The sequence below is a fragment of the Cyanistes caeruleus genome, chromosome 3 (assembly GCF_971803275.1).
Source record: "Cyanistes caeruleus chromosome 3, bCyaCae1.hap1.1, whole genome shotgun sequence".
NCBI lineage: Eukaryota > Metazoa > Chordata > Aves > Passeriformes > Paridae > Cyanistes > Cyanistes caeruleus.
In genome coordinates this window covers 85,856,357-85,870,621 of record NC_141703.1, presented here as the reverse complement: position 1 = coordinate 85,870,621, position 14,265 = coordinate 85,856,357, and the positions used below count along the sequence as shown (strand labels likewise).

Below are 14,265 nucleotides of genomic sequence, written 5' to 3'. Positions count from 1 at the left end.
AATTTAACTTGAAATGCTCCCATACCCCACTCAAATTGTGACAAACCCCTTCTGTCACATTCAGTGCCAGTTTTGGACTCAGACAGGGAGCTGGAAAACATCCTCACTATCCAATACTGTTCTGCCTGAGAGCTTGGTTTCTAAACACAACATATAACAAAGAAAGAATGCTCTTCTAGTGAAGTTAGTGCCATCCATGTCACCTTACTGACAAAATAATTCCTTCTGCTTGTTCTTGCTACACATGAAAAAAACTTCAGACACAGAACAGTCCCTACTACGTTTGGAGCAGAGGGATTGCAACAGCCTGTCAACCACACTGGCTCAGCAATCCTTCTGCTGTGATTCACACCCCAGTTTTACCTGCACTACCACCTTGCCTCAAAGTGAGGGGGTCAGAATGACCAAACCCACACTGCTCTTAAGTAGGCCACAGGCTTTTCATAGTGCCATGATGGTATTCCCTATAGGTATACCTTATTCTTCAAGCATTAAGGATGGGGATTTCCCATCTAGAAGAAGTAGAGAAAATGACAATGAATTCCTGAGTGTGCCGTCCTTTTTTACAGACCTGTGGTGTTGTATTTGCCCAATAGGCCCAAGAGTGGTTCAACAGTATTGTACTATGCTAAGAAACAAAAGGAGATTTCTGTAGGTGTAGAAAACCTATTTGGCTCACTTTAAAGAATCAAATATCACTTAACCCAGTGTCAATGCAAGCTGTATGGAGCAAATCCACTAAAGAACTCAGAAAAATGTTAAGTGAAATGTGTATATGGGATGGGACAGGGGAGGAAAATGGAGGAGGATGTTCCTACAGTCTAGGCTTAAATGGAAAGACTATTTAGACAGGATTTCTTCTTTCCAAAGGTAAAGGGACCTGATAATCTGGGTGTGGGGACACTAGTCGGGCAGGTTAGTACCATGTGGCTCAGGTTGGGGTGCAGACACGTACGGTTACAGGCAGAGGAATCTCCAGCAGTGCAATAGTGATGTAGGCTGCCAGTGTGACCTCGTCATTCACTCCACCCTGCAGGGAAACACAAAAGGACTTGTTGATCCCTCAGAGTGCCACTAGCTTCTCTCTGTGCTACACATCTACATCCTGCAGGGACAAATTCTTCCTGGCCTCCTTTTCATGCTGAGTCCTTCAGAAGATGCTGCTGACTTCTTCCTGCTCCTGTGATAGCCCACATATATAACTCCTCATTCCTTCCCACACCCCAAGTGCTGAAATTACTCTGTCAGTGCCAGAGTGACTTATGGTCAAGTTCCAGCCTGACAAAACCCACGTGGAGCCAATACTTTACCTTCATAGCATTGTTCAGGAGTGTCCCAGAGCTGCGGAAACATCCATTCTCCTTCTGCTTTTGAGTAAGCCAGTTCAAAGCATCCTGGATGTGCTTCTCCTCTATGAAGATGTGATGCCGGGCCTGGGCAAAGGACTTGAGGACAAAGGCTGTGAGCCTAAAAGTGATAGAGCGAACCAAGATATCCTGAGTAGGCACTGTATCAATCAGAGGTCATAGGGCCCATTTAACTTCATCTCCACCTCCATTCCAGATTTCACAATGGACAAGCACAAGAATACACTGAGGAATGAGAGGACATGAGAAGCAGGAAGGAAAAGCCAGAGGTGCTGAAGTCTTACCAGGTATTTCCAGCTTGCCCATAACGTGGCCCAAAGGTGCTGTAAGAACCATCCCGGTGTTTATATTTCAATTGCCTCTGATACCCTGAAATGAAGAGAGAAAATATATTTCAGTTTCCACAGTGCTTTTCAAGGAGCCATGCAAAGGAAATGCAGCAGACATGGGACACACTGTCCCCCTTGGCTATGGCACAAATATGTACTAATGTAATACTGCTGCTCAGTATTACAAAGGAAGTTCAGGGAAATCCCCAGCTCTGAATATCTCTATTCTTGTGCTCTTCCTTTCTCCAAAAACACCTGGAAACTGACTATCTGCAATCATTTCTGCTCTCTGCCCAAGACTTCATGAGGAGGCAAATGCCTCCCAGACTTGAGACAGGTGAGAGAGTGGTTCCCAGAGGAGAGCTGATTAAAAATGTGACTCTTACACACGATAGGAATGCAGAAAACAGGATACTTTTCTCTGGAAGAAATGCAATTTTCCTGCAAAAATTTTCCTGCAAAAATACTGAGTCACAACAGCCCCTTGATAGTTGGCCGATGCTCATCGTGTGTATACGTACTGTTGTGTCTGTCATCATGCCCTAGCTAATGTGGTAAAATTCTGCCCCAGTCAAAGATGAGCAGTACTTTCTACACCTCAGTCCTAAGGAGAATTCAAGATCTACATAAGCAGCTGCCATGATTAATGGTAATAGTCTGATTTATATATTTCATATAACCCTTTTCTTATGGAGACCAATCCTGAGTTATTGCCAGCCCTGGTCTTTTTCTGTGTTCTTGTTTGGATGCTGTTGTCTCTCATCCTCTGCCTCCAACTCAGCTGAGTGTAGGATTCCTTCTTACAGATACTGTATTGTATAGCCCTAACCTGCCAGTACCTGCTCCCTTCTAGAGAAAGCCTCCAACAGATCATCCAGGCCAGTGGATGTGTCCTTACCCAGTAGCCAAGGGAAGGGATGAACAAAGGCGAAAGCTCACCGCTCACTAAGTATCCAGTGGCCTTGGATTTGACCTCTTCACTCAGCTGCCCTGTCTTGTTCAGATAGTCCAGGACGTAGATGTTGGGTGCAAAGAGGACCATGTTCTGCTCCCCACAGCCAAAGGGCATCTGGAGGAGCTGGTGCAGGTTCTGCATGGCAGTGCCCATGATGTCACCTGGGGAGGAGGACAATTAACAGTGTGTGAATTGGCCATTAGGCTGAGAACAGCCTGAAGGGCAGTGTTCCAAAATAGCATGTGACACTTCAAGGAGGTTTCACTTACCTAGCACTGAGAAATAAGCTCTGGCTGAGTCATCCACCACAGTCTCTGGGAGAACCAAGGAGACTCTCTCTGACACTGACTCTTCTGGGATAAAAAGCAGATAAATTTGGTTACAATTCCAGATGGATCTACAATGCATGGGTAGCAGCTATCCATGGGTGAGACACTATCCCTTGAAGAAGAGTTTCCTGAATTAAACAAATCCATTCATTTGTAATTTTGTTGATGAAGTTTCCCATCCTGCAAGTTTTGTATTGGGCCTGCAATACCCTCACATGCAGATTGCTATGGACTTCTACGTGGCAACATTCAACCAGCCTTGACTGACAAATACACCTTTTCCAGCCTAATTTTCTGGTGTTTTCTGCTTTGGTGGGCAGACCTGGCTTACTGCAGAGTCTGGTTTGTGATTTTACAGCTGTTAAATGGAAGGTGTTAGAGATAACTCCATCAAATCCCAAATACTCTCTCCTTACATTGACCTGGCCAGACTAATTTCCTAAAAGATGTGCTCCTCCCTCTCTAATTGCAGACATTATTACATCCTCAGCTCTTCTACAGGAAGAAATGTTTTCACTAACATCTGGACATACATCTAGCTTGTTCAATTTTATCAGATCCCTACATCTTTCTTCTCAGTGGAGCACTCACAAACCTTTTATTCCACCTTTGTCTTTAGTTTCTACCTCAGCAAAGGAAGTTTTGGAAAACAAATGGCTCTTACCAGATGCACAGAGCAGAGAGTTGTACGTGGTTTCCACTTCAGTCCCTTCCGGCTTGGGGAAAAGGGCAAGGAAAAAAAAACAACAAAAAATGAGAAACAAAAGCAACAGAAAAGGAAGAAATATCAAAAGGGAATGTAAAAGGCATTCTTTGAATATTGCCTAGAAATTTTTCTCCTCCATGTGCTAAACTGAGGGTAATTGAGGACTGTAACATACTGGCTAATTACAAGTATGAAATGTAATACATTTTCTCTTTTTTTTTATTACTGAGAGAGGCCCTGCAGCTTCACAGGTTGTGATGGAGATAACATGCAAGGTGATGTTATCAACAGAGACATGGGACCTGGTCATCCAAGTTGCCAGTCACAGTGGCCCACTCTAGCAGAACTCTCCAGGCTGTGGTGATGGCTGAGTGCCTGGCACACTGGGCAGATATGTATGCAAGAACTTGGACTGGTGGCAGCTACAACACTCCAATGCACCTACAAGTGTCATGCTACAACAACCAAAATTTAAATGTGTGCCACAATCAACTGGTTTATAAGTTCTAGTCTAGTCTCTGAAGTCAGAAAATAATCCCTCTTTTCTGTTGAGATGGGTGAAAATATTTTGCAGAAAACTCATGTATCAAATGTTTACAAGAAAACTTCTTTTTGGTCAGAATTTATTTTAGTGACATCCTTGCACCAATTTTTTAACTTCTAAATAGGACAGTTCCCATTGTTACACTACTGGTTTCCAGTTTTGCCAGATGATATTTTTTCCCCAGCATGTAAACAACGGTGTTATTGTCTTCACTTTCTCACACTGAGAATATGTTGTCTCTCAGTCTTCAGTATGAAAAGACAGAAGAGTATTAAAAGAGCAGGAAAATAAAAAAAGCAAAAAGTTTTTTTGATAAACTGTAACAGAGTTAAATGCTTCTGTTTGAAAAGTCTTGTTTGTTTTAGTATGTCATTCTGATATACAAATAAATGAGAAATCCATTGTTTTGTTTGATTTTCAGCAGGAAATTAGAACATACAAACTGAAATTGTTTGAAAGATCTTCCTTTCAGAACAGATGAAAATTCCTGGGTGAAAAAAAATCCCTTTTCCAAAGAGCTCTCAATGAGGCTTGGTTTCTCCAGGGGCAGAAAGATGCCCTGTGGCCTCTGGCACACTCACTTCTCTCTCCCTGTGGGATGCACTGCCTGCTGCAGGGAATATTGTCATCCATGTGCTCAAGACAATGCAGCTTCACCCCAAGCGTGTTACACTGCATCCATCCCTGCTAATTAATTGTTCAGCCTTGGATGCTAATCTCCAATTCCGTCCCGTCAGGGCTTGCTGTAGATTAATTACCACATTACAATAACAGGATAGGATGAGCAATCTCTCAGACACCCTGACAGAAGTAACTCTAGTACTTGTTCAGTAATTTACATTCCCCTGCCATCTGCGAGAAAAGACTTTACAGTGCTCTGTTTTCCTGTATCTTCAAAGAACAAAAGTCTTTTTCCTAATGTATACATGAAATTAGGAACATTTCCTGAAATGTTGAACAGTTGTTTGTGTATTATAAATTCAAATCCATTTGTAAATAACTTTAAAAAAATAAAAAAAAAAAGTCTGCCAGATAGGAATGTTGTTCCATTATTACATTCTGGTTAGCAAAACATTTCCTGAGGCTACATGAATCCTAGCTCTGCCTTACTGAAAACTGGAATGTCTGCAATGTAAAGAGGACTTATTATTATATGGATTTCCCTATACAACAAGATGGTACTTTTTGTTTGCTAATGTGTAGCATCACTGGGAATTTTATGCTGAGGATTAATTTTATGACTGGCAATTTAGGTGAAAAGATATGTTTTTTCATTGCAAAACACCGCTTAAGAAAAGAAGTCTACAAAAGAATGTGAAAAAAAAGGTTAGTTGCGCTGTTTTGAACATTCTTAGAAATGTAATAAGCACAATTCAAAGCAGTGATGGTAGTTTTGTTTAGAAATTTTTGTAGATTGTAGTGACTGTTCCATATTCCAGAGTACTGGCCATGGGCTGGAGGAGAAACATAAGCTTTCTGGCTAGTGTTTCATTCTCAGCCTATCCCTGTGATTTATTACAGGCAAACACAAGGATTTCTCATTTATCTCTGATACGATGTGTCTCAGAAAAGCCTGTCATTATTGCCTGTGTTATTATTCCTGTCCCTCTATGTAATGTAAGACTCTGCTTTGTGAGATGGCAACATTATGAGTTATGGGCTCTATTGGCTTGTGTTAGATTCATCAGTGCTTCTTTTGTAAAAGCTTGTAGAATAAGAGTCCCACAAGCCACTATTGCTGCTCCCACAGCTAAACCAGAAAACCTTTATCACACAGCACCTCTTGCTGCTACTATTGCCACTTTTCTGTGCCACCAAAATTAGCAGCCCACGTACCTCCACCAGCAGCTGCCTGATGACCGTGTCCTTCCGCCCTTTCTTAGGGGTCTCCACAATGTAGTTCCCACAGGGCTGCTGGCTCTGTAGGGCCTCAGTGGTCACTGAGAACTCCACCTGCCCTGGAGAAAACAGGAGTCAGTCAGTCCTGCCAGGCAGAGCCAGGGAAATATGAGTGTGTGTTTGTGCTGGGAACTCTGTGATGCATTACAGAGAAGCTTTTCCAAGAGGAGAACTGAATCTGAGACAGGGTTTTATGTTGATGCAGATGCAGCCTTCCAGATCCCCTCCTTTGTGATGCCCACCCAAGCGTGTTTTAGTCCATTGGCATGAAGAGTAGTGATGGGCTCATAAATCAAATGATCTTTTTCTGTGAGGCTTCAGAGAAAGCAAGCTTTGATTAAAAAATTTCAGACCCAAACAGGTTAAGACAAGACATTCTTAGCTCCACAGCTGGAATAACTGGGTTCTTTTCATGCATTAAGGCAATTTATGATTTCTGTTAGAATGTTGGGAAAGCCATGGCCTGTAATGTTTGTTTAGGACCTGGAAACACTACACCCAGTGCCTTGTCTCAACCTCAGGGTTGGACTTCAAACAGAAAAGATCCTTCCAAACAGGTTTGGAGTCACCAAGATCATCACACCAAAGATCTGATGCCATACACTGACATCTGACCCCAGTATCTCCTTGTCATCTGGTCTCTTACCTAGAGATCTTGGTGTTACTGCCCAAGCAACAGTTTTCCTTTCGTTCACACAGATGCAGTAGGATTCTTCCCGTTTCCCCACTGGTACAGCCAGGAAATCAGTAGATTCAGCCAGAGACACACTGACCTGCCAGGTGTGCACAGAGGCATCATGAGGTTTGGACTTGCAGAGAAACTGGAGTTATTGCAGACAGTGCAGTACATGGAAATAAGTAGTGGAGCTGGTTATACCGTGGTTTCTGAGGACGTTATGGGAATTGCAGAGCAAGAACTGCCTGATAAAGGAGGAAATGACTGAAATTTGTACAGTTGTAGGAGATCAGGGAGGTAAGTGTAGAGAACAGGATCTTTGGGAAGGAAATCGATTCTGGGAAAATGAATAGCACAGACCAGTTGTGCCATGAATTAAAGATCTCCCTCTTGGTTGGTTAGGTGAAGAGATAAAACACCAGCAGTGGGAACAAGTAAGGGAACAAGGAAAAATAGAATAAGGGAACAAGGAAAAGTGGAATAAAGAGCCTGAAAATAGCAAACAAAACAGGAAATACAGGGACATAAGTAAGAGTGCATTGGAATGACTGGATAAGTGCCCCTCCTTGGTTCAGCTTCATTCCTTCTAGAATAAAAATCGGTATTTATAAAAAAACTAAGCAAAGGTGATTGAGATTCTGTATTAATCCTTTCCAAAATTTTCACTTGTCTTTTTTTTTTTTTCTAGAAAAAAATGCAGGTAAGAATGGCAAAGTCATATAGCTCTCCTATAGTATTTTAGGGACAGATACAACAAATTACAGAAATGTTCTGTGATATGAGACTAAAGGCTGAACATAAATATCCACCCTGGTGAACCTGAAATTTCCATTTGGGTATGCAATGATTCTGTGATCTGTGAAGTTCTCTATTTCTGTAGAACAGTGACATAAATTTGTAATGACAAGGCTGGGTGTCTCCATAGCAGAACTTCAGGCTCTGAATAAAATGCAGCTTTCGAAACTTTGGCAGGAAAACACATTCCCTCTTCATTGAATACAACAAGGATATGCACACCTACATGAAATTACATTTGCAGGTCAGTCATCAGGCTTGGAACAGCTCGTTAGAAATGGCCCACTGTAGTCTCCCCATGGCTGTTGGGCTGAGCAAAGCTGTGAGCATCCCTTACCCTGATGCAGGCAGGCAGGTAGTTGAACACGGTGGCTTTCAGCGTGAAGGACTCCCCACGCACTACAGAGTAGGGCATGGTGAGCTCGACAAAGAAGGGCTGGAAAGCTCTGAGGGACACTGTCGGGGACAGGCCAAAGCCTGTGTTTACTGAAGTGCAGAATGCATTGGCTTTCCACTCGGTGATGGTGTCAGGGATGGTCACTTCCAGATCAGCTTTTCCCTCAGGGCTGGTGAGGGACAGAGAAAATTTCAGTTATATTCCGGTGTTTACCTATTCTCCTCTCAGCCTACTGAGCAATATCTGCTGACAGCAAACCCCTGACCAGCTGGGATACAGGCATTGGCTTTTGCATATTCCTCTAAAGCATCCTATACAAAATCCTCAAAAAACCTTAAAAAGTCCATTTGTCTACTAGAAATATTTCTCTCACTGAAATACCTATGCATCCACTGAGGCTTTAACCTAGTCCAAGGTTTTGGCCTAGTGACCACATACTCTACATTCCCTTAAACACTTACTTGACTGAAACTATGTCCCAGATCCATGTCTCAGGGAAGTATTTCCGGACTGTGTCCATAGGATTGCCATCAACCATATCTTCTGCCATGTCATAACTCAGTTCTCCATGCAGATTCATTGTAGTGACTAGCAAATTCATTTGAAGACAGGAAGAAAGGAAAAGATGTGTCAAACTCCATTTTAAACCAGGACCATACTTTCCCTCTAGGTAGTTGTTATTCTTAGGTCAAATTTTAAAATTGAAAGAACAGCTTTGACATCTTGGCCACTGGAAACATTAATTTCTCTCTTGCCATCTCAGTATTTAATTTTTCTTAATGCTGCTGCTCTTCTTACAGAGGTTGGGTGAAGGTGAGCATTCTTCCCCCACTGCCAGCAAACCCATTGTGCTAAAAGAACCATGAAAGATCCTGGTTTTGGGGGTATATTTCTATACCAATACAGAATAAAACATGAAACTCACTGTCTCCAGACATTACCATGACACATATTTCAATAATCTGATTGAAGAACTGATTGCATTTATACATGACCAGAAACAGAAGCTACACTTAGCCCTCTGTCTAGGAATTTAAAAAAAAATGGATACGGGTCTTTACATCTCTGGCCATTAGCAAATACACAGGAAGATGCTTTCTCACATTTTGTTGTGCCTTTTTAAAGGCTTTTCCATCAGCCTTAGAGGAGTTTACATCTTCTCAAAACAGACAGCTGTCTTGAGCCATACTCTGATGACAAATCCTCCATTTCTAAACCAAAGATCTGATCTCTTAGGTCAAATTGAAAGAAGGCCAGAAGCTGCCACTTGAGCCAAAGCTACAGTTGTTTAATTGGAGCTGGGGTACTGCACCATAGAAATCAGTAACTGGAAGTGATATAGGTGAGTCTTTTATATAGTCTTTCTAATCTCAGATCTGTTAAAGGAAACAAGCAAACAAAAGCAATATCATTATCTTCAGTCACTGAACCTGTAGAGAAGTGACATGACCTACCTAGCCTCTTATAGTCATGTAAGTGGGGAAACTGGGAACACAACCAGATTTCTCAGCCCCCAGCAGTAAAACATTGACCCATGGGCTTGTACCACCTTCTCATTTGTCTTTCCCCACTTTTGCTCTAGTTGTTTCTCTAGCTATTGCTAGAATGTGGCTGCCTAGAAGCAGATGCTCCTTTTATAGGTTTTCATAGCTGGACTCAGATCTGATGGGAAAAAAACCCCAAAAACCCACTGCTTTGTGGTGAAAGACTCTTTTAGTGCCTAAATGCCCTCCCCTGTTGTAGGGGCTGGTGTGGGAGTCCCCAAGCACACACAGTTCCAGCCAGGCACATCTGGCTGCCTGGGAAGATGCAGGCAGAGGCGGATCAGTTTCATGGACTAGGTCCAGAAGGGAGGGATCCTGAATTAGGTCAGCATATCTGAACACAATCAGCTCTGCCTGTGTAATTAATATTCAAAGATTCAAAGAGGGAAGGAAAGAAGCAGGGTGGTAAATTTTAGGAGGTTGTGTGAGAGGTAAAACCAAGAAGGTACTAGAACCACTGTAACTCCTTTCCATCATGTGTTCTGGATAATGCTCGCAGAGTTCAGGCTTATGGATCTTGCTGCTAGTGAAGACTTTTAAGCCCAATTCCTAGTAAACAAAGAGAAAGAAGAACAAAAAAATATGCAAAGAAATGGTTTGAAAATAAACTTTATTTAGTATGTCAAGAATGGATGTACCTAAGTCTGGTATTTATCAGAATAACAAAGGATCGTTTGTAAATTACAGATGGGCTGGTCTGACACAGGTGTGGAGTCTCCATCATGTTATTTTCATACTAAAGCTAAATCCTGGCATGATTAGATGGAAAGGTAAGGCCACAGACCTACCTTGGGGACAGCTGCCTGGGTGAAAATGGCATGTGTGAAATGCACTGGAGTGAGGGTACCCAAAAAACTTTGTTCAGGACAGTTTGGATGGGTATGCTTGGATTTGTGGGTTATCAAATTAATTGATACTTTAATAAATATCTATTTAACTGGAGGAAGGAAACATGAATAGATGAGGAGTTTCTAATATTATGGCACTAGAGGTAATTTCTCAGGACTGTTTCTTTACCAAAGCCCATTTGCAGGTGTCTTTGCTATGAGGAGACCTTTCAAAGTTTTGATGGTTTAGGCAAGCATTCAGTTACTATTTATGGGCTAAGCAGATGTGGGAACTGGGCCTGGTTATTTTCTTGCATAAAAACATGAGCAAGTTTACAGCAAATGAGCTTATTTTTTTATTAAGGAGCCCTTCAGGGCCGGTGAGAAGAAGAGAGGAGACTGAATTTGAAAAGGGTAAAAAAGAGAAAAATGAAAGGCTGATGCTTACTTTGAGAATTTCGTAGGCATCTCCTTCACCATCAGAAGAAATGGGTATGTAGAGGAATCCATTTAATGACAGATTGTCAAGTGACACACATGGATTTACATTGTCTTCTTCCAAGTAGTAGTCCCTGAAGCTATAACCCTGGCTTTCCTTCAGTGGGAGAAGCTGATACACCTGTGGAAATGCAAATAACAGGGAGCAATGCAGCAGGTCACAACTTACAGGGACAGACACAACCTAACACTCCATTGGTAAATGCCAGCTTCTAAAAGTGTAAGGAGTGCAACTGTAAACATACAGAGCCCCGTGTCTATAGTGGTGCTAGTGGGTACTTGCTTGGTTCCTGTACTTGCTCATCACCAAAAGTAGCCAAGACTTACAGAGCTGGGAGAAAGCTCATTTTCAGGCTTCATAAGGAGAACACTCTTGTCCACTGCACGCAGGGCACACAGGGATCTTGGAGAGGTGTGGAGTTGCAGACGTGTATTGGAAGCAGGAAGACCTTCCTTGGGTGCAAAACTCAATCTCACCTGCAAATCCAAAAGGAAGTTCAAGCAACCACTTTTCCAGACATTGTTACATTATTATTCTGATACTTCTAGCCTTGTGAACTGATTTCTGCCAGTGTCTAATGTATATTCACCTTTTATCAATGTAATTGGTAAGGATGAGTGATTCTCTTTTTGTTTCTGTCTTGCCCCACTTTTCATTTTCACAGCTTTGTAGCTTATTCTGGTCACCAGTTCTCAGTCAACATCTGGTCAGAACATTTCATGTGAATTCATTTCATTGTGAATCCTGCTTTCATTCCAGAAATCTAAACTGAGCTGCTGTCCACAAGACAAGCATGGGTTGCATAAACCATGTCTTATACTCACTTTATTGGGGAGGCACATTTCAACCTGGAAATCTTCTGAACTGGCGATGACTTCCCCACTGGGTGAAGTGGTGTACACAAGCATCTGTGCCACGGGAGCAAGCGCTGCCTCGACAGAGAAGCTCAGCTGAAATGTCCCAGAAGCTAACAGAGAGAACAGAAGGCTGTTCAATCAGCAAGAGGTTCCAGTATATGCATTTGCCTTCCCCAGAAAAAAAAAAAAAAAGAGTAAAGTTCACTCATGCTGAACATTTTTAGTTCTCAGGGGCTGGAAAACTGACATAAAATGACAAAAATGACTAAAATTTATGGCTGCTGCTGAAGACACCTGCAATCAAAAACTTATTGTGAATTGACAAAAGACATGAGTTTGGAGGGCCTCAACTTGGCTTCTAGATTCTCCCCAGTTAACATGTAGCATAATTTCTTGATGCTCACAACCCTTTATTCCCTCAAGCTCCAAGATCTTAAAAAAAATTGTTGATGCAAAAAATAGTATCATGACTATTACAAAGGGTGACAGCAGTCAAGGTTGCAGAGTGGCTGAACGAATAACTTGGCAAGGATGCTGCAAAGCAAGTACTTATCAGGAACACCAAACTATTACTCCAAACACAGTAGAAAATGCCCCTCTGTGCTGGAAAACTCTATCTGGGCCTGAGCTTTATGTCACAATCTAGACAAGGTGGCAGAACATCCCTTGGTACCAGCCCTGGTGGGAGTTTAGTCACCGCTACCAGTGGGGATACAGAACTTTGTACAGCACACGAGATTTTTACTGCCATCATCTGTTTATATCCACTGTAGTGCAGCTCCTTCTCACATACTTACAAAATGTCTCCCTCTTCTCATTTTCAAAAGACATTTAAAGTTACATCACAGCCTGTCTCTGTTACTGAAACGTGTAATCCTTGGACATTTCTATGAATAAATTTAAGTGTGTTGATTAGAATATAGGTATGGATGTGTTTGCATGCTTACAGGGCAGGAACAATACAAAAAAAAAAGAAAAATTAGGGAAAGTGAGAGAGACAAGGAAATGGAGGTACAGTCTTCCTGCTTGTTGTACATGGGAGTCTGACAACACTGGTAAGCATCCAAATCAGAATAGGCTAGAGTGGACATCAGACAATGCTGGCTTTAGGAAGTGTCCAAAACCTTATACTTATTTTTGGTTGAATTTTCTAACATTTTCTCATAAAAAAAATAGCACCTGTTGGAACTCAGAGAAAACAAAACTAACCAAAGCTACTTCATCTTTCAAGGCTTAATTTTGAAAATTCAAACATTACGTGTAAAGTTTGAATGAAATGTTAAATTTAGTGTTTGAATTGAAGTCATTTATCTACATCCCCCTGCCCCAAATTACCATCAGAAATGTTAAAAAGGCATAGATCTGCTCACCATCTCCAGGATTCACAGTCAGCTCATGGATGTCAGCTAATACGATTTTTCCCTTGGCCATCACCTGTGTAACAGAGAAATCTTCCTGTAATTGTTGTTACCAGTGTTGAAAGGCAGGAGATATTCACTGGGTTAATTGTGAGAGTGTGAGCAACACCAAGAAGTTGCTAAGTGCCAGGCTGGAATTTACTGGGTCTTTGGAGACAGAAATATTTGCCTCTAGGAAGACCACACTGATCATACTTTGCTTTTGTACATATTACATATATAGATCAGGTTCAAATGCCTCTAACCACACATAACTTTGGGAGTCATCTGCACATTTCTAACAATCTGGAACAGACTAGAGGTCAAAAAGTCTCCTCATTCCTCTCTCAATTGCACTGTGAAACAGTATGAAGAAAAATTTCACCAGGATTAGTTTTATAATTGCACAAAATTGGGACAGAAGACCACAGGCAAAGAATAAGAGCTTGAACAAGGTACCTGAAGTCAGGCAGTAAGCAATAGCCTAGATGCTTCCTTTAATTCCCTCATTTCTAGAAAAAGATTCCTTTTACACAGTCAAAAATGCTTTCTATTCAGTTACTTTTGATATGGAATATTCATTCCATAACTTCATATTTGAATTTCAAATGTGGGATCCACATCTGTAAAAATGGATGTTCTCTCCCTGTTTGTTTACCTGCTGTATGCACATACTTAAAATCAATTTTCCCATGCAACTGGGATAAACAGGTATCTTGTCCTTTCATTAATTGTTAGCAGTCTTGAAAATAAGCACATAAGCACATCTCTAGCACAGGTTTCTTTTTTGGATATCAGCCTAAGTCCCCTGATGTTCTGTTCAGTGCACCAGAACTGAAGTGTTTCTTCTACTGATATTTTTATTGCCCTCCAAAGCTACTCTTCTCTTCTCTGCTAGTGTCATTAAATGGGATAAATGGGAAAAAGAAATTTAGGGAGAAAGACATTCTGTTTGGATATTCATGTGATTCTTCCTGGTCTCCTGAGAGAGACATGTCATTGTTTGGTCACAGTTCAATTAGTCTCTCTCCTATGATCACTAAAATGAACAAATTTGTAGTTTTTAATACCAGCATGTTACAGTCCATTCTCATTACTGTGGGCTCCCAAAATTCTGCACGCAGAAGACGGAGAAAAGAGAAAC

At 41.6% G+C, this 14,265-nt stretch overlaps 1 protein-coding gene across 3 annotated transcripts in view; it reads right to left on the bottom strand.

Moving 5' to 3' along the window:
- The window catches only part of LOC111925744 (alpha-2-macroglobulin), a 36,565-nt gene that overhangs the window by 8,173 nt on the left and 14,127 nt on the right, over positions 1 to 14,265 (bottom strand). The window contains exons 13-27 of one of the 3 annotated variants that reach the window (XM_086882394.1): positions 13,095 to 13,158; positions 11,692 to 11,834; positions 11,194 to 11,343; positions 10,817 to 10,987; positions 9,991 to 10,090; positions 8,459 to 8,585; positions 7,938 to 8,166; positions 6,776 to 6,902; positions 6,067 to 6,188; positions 3,645 to 3,696; positions 2,921 to 3,004; positions 2,636 to 2,812; positions 1,652 to 1,736; positions 1,311 to 1,467; positions 956 to 1,030 (exon numbers count right to left, since the gene is read on the bottom strand). In XM_086882394.1, the coding sequence (XP_086738520.1) occupies positions 956 to 1,030; positions 1,311 to 1,467; positions 1,652 to 1,736; positions 2,636 to 2,812; positions 2,921 to 3,004; positions 3,645 to 3,696; positions 6,067 to 6,188; positions 6,776 to 6,902; positions 7,938 to 8,166; positions 8,459 to 8,585; positions 9,991 to 10,090; positions 10,817 to 10,987; positions 11,194 to 11,343; positions 11,692 to 11,834; positions 13,095 to 13,158 (1,863 nt within the window). The remainder of the gene's footprint in view (positions 1 to 955; positions 1,031 to 1,310; positions 1,468 to 1,651; positions 1,737 to 2,635; positions 2,813 to 2,920; positions 3,005 to 3,644; positions 3,697 to 6,066; positions 6,189 to 6,775; positions 6,903 to 7,937; positions 8,167 to 8,458; positions 8,586 to 9,990; positions 10,091 to 10,816; positions 10,988 to 11,193; positions 11,344 to 11,691; positions 11,835 to 13,094; positions 13,159 to 14,265) is intronic. The other 2 variants (XM_086882395.1, XM_086882396.1) reach the window with 2 other exon arrangements.